We start from the raw sequence: 6,904 nt of genomic DNA, 5'->3' as shown, positions 1-6,904 counted from the left end.
CTCAACAAATCAATCACATACATCCCTAAGAGAAAGAGATCATCCAAAAAAAAGATCAGCCAGAAAAGGAGGAGGTAGGATAGGGAAGAAACACTCAAGTTTGGGGAAGAAATGAGGTAGGTCAACAGAAAGGCTGGATTGAGCCTCAACTCTATTCCTGTCTTTGGAGGGTGGACTGATATGATATATGATGGCCTGACCTCCGGGTCAACAACTAGTTTAATTCTACTGTGATCTGCAAAACTGGGAAGCTTGTTCCTTGGTTCAAAGTGAAACCTAGCCTTTGGCTTCATTTGAGTGAGCCTCTAGGCTCTGTTAAGAGGTGCTTTAACATAGACAAAGCATGGAGAAATCACAATTTTGCACTTCATCCTCTGTCCTCCGAAAACAGGATGTTCATCCCGGAAAAGGAACCCTGCCCACCCTGCAGGACACGAATCTAGAAATGCTGCTCAGGAACCATCAAAACAATATATACCAAAGCTAGAGGGGAGGGGGAACCAAGGGAAGAAAGTAAAAGTTTGCAATCTATACTACAGAAAAACCTGTCCCCCTTCAACTACCCCAAAGGAATCTTCTTTTAGACAATATCTCTCCTTGTTATCATCCACCTCTTAAATCAAATGTGATTCTGTATGTAATGCAACTATTATAAATATACCAAGCAGCTTTCCTTACCTGCCACTATATTTAATTCCTTCAGAACCGTTTCCTCCTCAGCGCTGCAACTTTGAATAAAAAAGAAACACTGAAACTGTGTTCTGCGTGTTATTCTTCCTAGGAAGAAAGTGACAAAGAGACTATTTTACTTTTTAAAACCATTATTTAGAGCTACAGTATACCAAAGGATCAGAGCTAACTTGCTTTCCTAAAACCATAGGGATTGGAGGTCTCAAATATCTGCATAGATAACAGGATGTAGGCAGTCTGCTACTTACAACACAAACTGTATTACTCTAAAATATTTTATCCCTAATTGTTTTTTACTTCCTTCTAAATTTACAATATTCATAGCATTCTGTGTTTTCACTTCTGTTTCTATGGATAATGACTTTATATACACTTCAATGGAAATTTTTCAGTTCAAGATGTACACCAAGACTGAACTTGGGGTGTGGAGAATGCAAACGGAAAGAAAGAAGATAAACTTATAAGAATCTGAACACACTAACTTTTTATTCAGTTTGATTCAAAATAATATTAAACTAATAGTGAAATAGTTTGATATAACAGCAATCAACATTTAAAGTATTTTATGTTTCAAAGTATGGCTCAAGGAACACCCATTGCTTAAATGCACTTAGACATAACAAGACAATATTTTTTTATTGGCATCATTGACACCTATGAACAATAGCCTAGTAAATAGATTAAGGTTTAACCTTCCTTTTCTTTGGTGGCTGTTTAAAGACTTTAAAAGAACAGATAACTCATTTCAACAGGAATCTACTGATGTTTACCTCTACATAATCTTTAGCTAAAACATGGAATGCCAAAAACAAGCTTTTGTTAGCTTGACCTCCTCCACCCCCAACAACAAAAGTTATCCCCAAACCCATGTTTTTATTTTAGATGTATTGATCTTCCAGTGTAAGGCTTGGCCTTTTAAATACCAAATGCAATCAGTGGCCAACAACCTGACTTCTTCTGGAGAGTGAGAAGGAAGCAGAATGGGAAATTTCTTTGAATTGTTTGGTGACTTAATACAAATCCTGGTCAGTAAATCCTGATGCTTTGAGCTAAATCTACTGGTAAATAATTAATTACATTTCTTAGACACTATAATCTTTATCTTGGTAAATAGAGAAAACACAATTTCGCCCAATAGATCATTCCATTTAAGTAATATCTTAAAGGCAATTATTTAAATATCACAAAACAGGGTTATATTTTGCTTAAATTAGACATTTAACTGAAGATAAAATGTGACTGTCCATAGTTTAAAAAGGAAAAAAGTACAAATTAACTGGCCTAGTCTTTTATGAGTTTATTAATACCATTTAAAATATTACAAATAAATCAATTACATTTCATGCATTTAAAATGCAAGTCTAAAATGTTCCAGAGAAAGGCTTTTCATTTCAATGTGAAATATCCAAATTATTTCAACATTACAATGAGCAATTAGTTTGCAGAATCTGCAAACATTTAAATGTATTGTCAGGAGTATTTATTAACAGTTAACAATGTTACCTTCAGGAAATACACAAAGGCCAAAGTTAGTTGAGTTTCACTTGGACAATTTATTTAATACACGGGTTTTGGTAGACCCAGTTATGAAATATAGTAGAACTCTCACTTTAACTATGCCTGAACTGCCAGCAAATGCAAATAAGAACATGCTCCATTAAATTAAATGTCATCCCACATTTATCAAATATTGTCTTAGTTACAGTTTGATACCTATCTAAATTCATATTCGAGCAAAACTAGGCCCCGAAAGTGCGTTTGTGGCTCTGCACCTCCAGAAGTGAGCTCAAAAAACCCGCAGCTCATCAGAACTGCAACAATAACTCTTAATATTTTCTTGTAACCAAAAAAAAAAAAAAAAATCAACTTCAATATATTTTCAAATATTTACTGGAAGTAATGTACAAGAAAAATACTATACAAAATCGTCTCCTGGACAACTGCACCTCGCACCCATACACTGGTGGAGTGATAGTTAATTGGTAACTAATCTAGAACGATTCTCCTGTTGTACAAACCATTAGGTTCAGATATATTTTACAAAGGATTTTTTTCCCCTATTTTCCCTCTTTTGGCATTTAAACTACAGCTTCGTCTGAAATAAACGATAGCTTCTTTACTTGTTCATAAGTTTAAATCACACCAAAAAAAGTTTAACCCTAAGAATCTTCAATGAATTGCAAGAATTTACAGAAACGGGTACTACACAAATTGATGTCTGGACTAGCAAAAGAAAAAACTAGGAAGGTTAGGCTCCGGAGGGGTGAAAAAACGAGGTAGAAAAGGACAAACACGGAGATAGTGAATCTGGTCTCACCGGAAAGGGATATTTTTGCATAAGAAAGACACCTACCCTCACCCCCACCCCCACCCCATAAGTTAATGAGATCAAAATAACTTTGGGATCAATATTAGCAGTTTCAAGAGAAAAGATTTGCTCACTGCTAGGGGAAAAACTAGGCGGGAATCAAAGTGGAAAGATGCCGGATTTTTTTCTTTAGGTTTTTAGTTTTTTTTAAAAAAAAGTGTTATAAAGATGAAAGATGACTGCTGCAGCGATTCGCCAAGAGTGCCCCTTAGCTGAAAGTTGCATCGGTTCCACCTCAGGGAACAAAGAAAAAGAGGCAGAGCTGACGCTGAGAGAGCTAAACTTTGCAAACTCCGAATCTCAGTGCGGCCAGATGGGCACCCCCACAAGCTCCGACGGCTCGGTGCAGGGTGGGCAGCGGCCCGGCAAGACTCTCTGAAGCCCAAACGCCCAGGACTGCTGTTCTGGAACCAAGTCAGCGGCTGCCCCGTGGGGATGCCCTACGCGGGCCTCCTGCCTCGCCCTCCCCACGGCGCTTCTCAACCTAGCTCAGCTGAGTTGTTCCCACCCCAGCCGAGACCCCAGGTCTCCCACGCACTGGATTCGTCCAGCTCTACCTCCAGCGGCCGCCTCCTATTAAATACAGGCCCGTCACACCCTGGGATGGAGGAGAGAGGATGAGAATTAAAGGCCTGGCCAGACTCAGGTTCGGGCTGTGCCGGACTCCGACAGTGTTACCGGGTGGAGAGGGAAAGCCAGGACCTAGGACGGCAACGCGTGTTACTTACATGTCCATATTTCCTTTACAAAGTCACAGAGGAAGTTAGAAGAGAGGAACAGAGAGACAGACAGAGAGCGAGCGAGCAGGGTGCAGTGGGCAGAGACCAGGACAGCCACGGCTCAAGCAGAACGGGGTGGGAGGGGTCGGGGAGAGGGACAGGCGCGGGGTGCGTGTCACTCCAGGCCGTTGCGGTGCCCGGGCTCAGGGGGCTGCAGCAGCTCCGGGGAGTGGCAGGGCGGGCTGCCCGCGGCACTGTGCTCGCTGTCGGTGTCGCTACCCTTCTTGCCGCCGCTGCCAGAGCCCGCAGAGCCGCCGCCGCCGCCACCGCTGTGCGTCTTCACGTGCTTGCTAAGGTGGTCGCTACGCATGAAGCGCTTGTTGCAGACCGGACAGGCGAAGCGCTTCTCGCCCGTGTGGGTCCGCAGATGCCGCTGCAGCTCGTCGGATCGCGTGAAGCGCTTGCCGCAGAAGAGCCAGTTGCACACGAAGGGCCGCTCGCCCGTGTGCCAGCGCAGGTGCGCCTTGAGGTGCGACGTCTTGCCATACACCTTGCCGCAGCCGGGGATGTGGCAGCTGTGCAGGCCCTTGCGCCGAAGGCTCGCCCCGGCCGGGCCCAGCCGCTCCGCCTCCTGGCAGTTGGGGCAGTCGCAGGTGGCGCGGCCCGAGTAGCGGCGCGCGGAGGAGCGCGGGGAGCCCCCCAGCGGCGCTGACGGCCCGGCACTCAGCATTGAGCTCCCAGCGCCGGCCAGCGGCGACGGGGCTGAGTCCGGGTACGAGCCGGGCAGCACCGGCTTGAAGCCGTCCATGAGGTGCTGCCCTGCGGGGCTGAGCAGATGCGAGGAGGCGCCGCTGCTAAAGGCTGAGTGGCTCAGGCCTGAGTAATCCGAGTTGTAGCCTCCGAGAGGTGAATGCAGCGAGGTTTGGAGCCCCCCGGCGGCCGGGTGCAGCGAGCCGGGAAGCGCCGCCGCGCCGTTCGGGTTCTGCACGTCTATCCAGCCAGCGCCCACGTCCCACCAGCTGGAGGCGCCGGCCGAGCCCACGTCGCTGGCAGCACCCAGGCCCGGGTGCGAGGGCTTGAACCACGATTCGTATGGGTGCGCCATGCCCACGCGCGGGTAGATGCCCTGCAGCCCGTCCACCGAGGTGTGCACCTTGGAAATGAACACCGGCTGGTGGGAACCGTCCTGCGAGTGCGCAGAGGAGCCGCCACCACCGCCGCCGCCCCCGCCGCCGCTGCCCCCCGAGACGCCAGGGGCCTGGAACACCGAGTAGTCGTTTGCGAAAGGGGAGCTGGAGGCGGCGGCCGCGGCAGCCGCGGCGGCGGCCGCGGCGCTGCTGGAGGTTAGGGAGAAGGCGCTGGAGCCTGGCGAGCCGCCGCAGCTGAACGAGTCGGAGACCAGGGCTGCGGCGGCCGCCGCCGCCGCCGCTGCCGCCGCCGCCGCCGAAGACGAGCCGCCGTTCCTGGAGGCCCCCGACACGCCGAAGCTTGAGAGACTGGAACCCACTACATTGCAGCTGCCGGAGGAGGAAGAGGAGGAACGTTTCCAGGGGTGGAAGCCTTTGCCGAAGGAAGAGGAGCTGTCCGAGAGGGAGGAGGGAGACGGGCTGGGGCTGCCGATCTTATTACAGGTAGCAGCAAGCATGGCCAGAGGAGTCGATCCCAACCTCGGTTCTTCCTGAGAGAAGGGGGAGAGGAGAAGGGGTGGGGGAGGGGAGGTGGGCAAAGGGCCGGTGGGGGTGGGGGAAGGAAAGAAATCTGCATCAGTTCTCCGGCAGCCTCCAAAACGCCCCACTGCACCCCATCTCTCGCTGCGGCGCGCCGCCACCAACTCACCTGGCTCCCCCAACTGCCCCGGCGCCCGGCTGCTTCCTACTCTACGGGAGGGGACAAGTTTGGCTGCCGGCGTCTGATTCGGAAGCAAAGCGCCATGCTAAAGAAGAGTTTGACAAATATTCTCACCTAAAACAACACTCTCCTGTGCACAAGGCCCCAGGCATTTCGAAACAAGTAAGCAAAAGTCCAGATTAGGGAGGAAAGAAGTTTCCTTTGCGGAGAAGCCAGGGGAAAAACCATGGGGTTGCTTTTAAGAGCTCTTCTCCTGTAATTCACAGAGAGCTTTGAAAATCCTGTTCCGGTCCCCAGAAACCCATCCTGGGTTGCTTCTCCCTGGCCCAAAGAGGTAAACTAGAAGGCTGGCTTACTCGCTTTTCCTGCTTTCCTTTTTATTTTCTTTAAAAATGTCTACAATAGGGAAAAAAGAGAGAGAGAGACGAGTTCAACGTACCTGCAAGACAAGGCGGGCTGCGGAATTTTTTTAAGGGGAAGAGGGAAAATCTGCAGTTTGCCCAGGAGGAAGAATTTGCCTTCTCCTTAACCCCGAAATCGTCGCAGGTAAAATGGGCAGGGTGCGCGTCTCCCGGGCAGGGAGCGGCCGGGCGCTGCGAGGTGGCTTGTCTAAATGCACTTCGAACCTTTTCCTGCTCTGAAAAAAAGTGACTCTGCCCCCCTCTCCCCTTTTCTTTTCTCCAAACTCACTTGTATTTAAAGGGGAAAAAAAAAAAAAAAAAAGCTCTCAATAGAGACTGATAGCCCGTGGCCTGGCCGGGGCGACTTTAACCCCCTCCGATCGGCAATAAAAGGAAACTAATTAAACCAGCAAGAGAAAATCCTGAGACTCACCCCTAGAAGTGAAGTTGCCATCACACAAAAGTGCCCACTCCTCTCAGAGGATCTTTTTTATATTGATAAATCAGAGGCAGTGTTTTTTTTAGAGGTGTGCAATACAATGATCAGTTCCGCCCATTCCACCACAATTGTAGCTCCCTCTCCGGCTTTGAAGTGCCGCGGAGGCGCGGCCAGCCAATCTGCGGCCTCGCCGGGCCGCGCCGCGCGCGCGCCGTGAGGTCAGCGGCGCCGCCGCCGGCCGCCGCGGGGGGGTGGGGGGGAGAGCTGCGGGAGGGGCGCCGGGGACTGAGTGTGTGTTACAAAGCGGGTGTGTGATTGTGTAACAATGTAACTGTGCGTGTGTGACCACGCTGAAGGAGACAGTGCAGACGGGGGCGGGGGGAGGGAATGTGATTGTGGCAGTGTAACAGTGACAGGGTGGTGAAGGAGGGGGGAGAAG

At 49.5% G+C, this 6,904-nt stretch overlaps 1 protein-coding gene across 3 annotated transcripts; it reads right to left on the bottom strand.

Moving 5' to 3' along the window:
• Nucleotides 1-3,811: 3,811 nt before the first annotated feature.
• SP8 (Sp8 transcription factor) lies at nt 3,812-6,567 on the bottom strand. 3 transcript variants are annotated; one of them, XM_033088614.1, is made up of 3 exons: nt 6,460-6,567; nt 5,614-5,710; nt 3,812-5,455 (listed from the first exon to the last, which is right to left on the bottom strand). In XM_033088614.1, exon 3 carries the CDS (start codon nt 5,420-5,422, stop codon nt 3,953-3,955), a length of 1,470 nt encoding a protein of 489 aa, XP_032944505.1. In that variant the 5' UTR covers nt 5,423-5,455; nt 5,614-5,710; nt 6,460-6,567; the 3' UTR covers nt 3,812-3,952. The 3 variants fall into 3 exon arrangements, with proteins under 3 accessions (XP_032944505.1, XP_032944504.1, XP_032944506.1); XM_033088613.1 differs by lacking the exon at nt 5,614-5,710; XM_033088615.1 differs by lacking the exon at nt 5,614-5,710 and having other exon boundaries at nt 3,812-5,451; nt 6,460-6,497.
• Nucleotides 6,568-6,904: the final 337 nt, after the last annotated feature.

This window comes from Rhinolophus ferrumequinum, chromosome 20 (assembly GCF_004115265.2).
Source record: "Rhinolophus ferrumequinum isolate MPI-CBG mRhiFer1 chromosome 20, mRhiFer1_v1.p, whole genome shotgun sequence".
Lineage (NCBI taxonomy): Eukaryota > Metazoa > Chordata > Mammalia > Chiroptera > Rhinolophidae > Rhinolophus > Rhinolophus ferrumequinum.
This window is presented reverse-complemented; position numbering and strand designations above follow the sequence as displayed.

What these genes read in the sequence shown, in the direction of transcription:
- SP8 (XM_033088613.1), bottom strand. Translation starts at nt 6,480, where the DNA reads ATGGCAACTTCACTTCTAGGG. An exon ending in TGGCAACTTCACTTCTAGGG is followed by an intron (nt 5,456 to 6,459) that starts GTGAGTCTCAGG and finishes CCCTTCTCTCAG; the next exon opens with GAAGAACCGAGGTTGGGATC.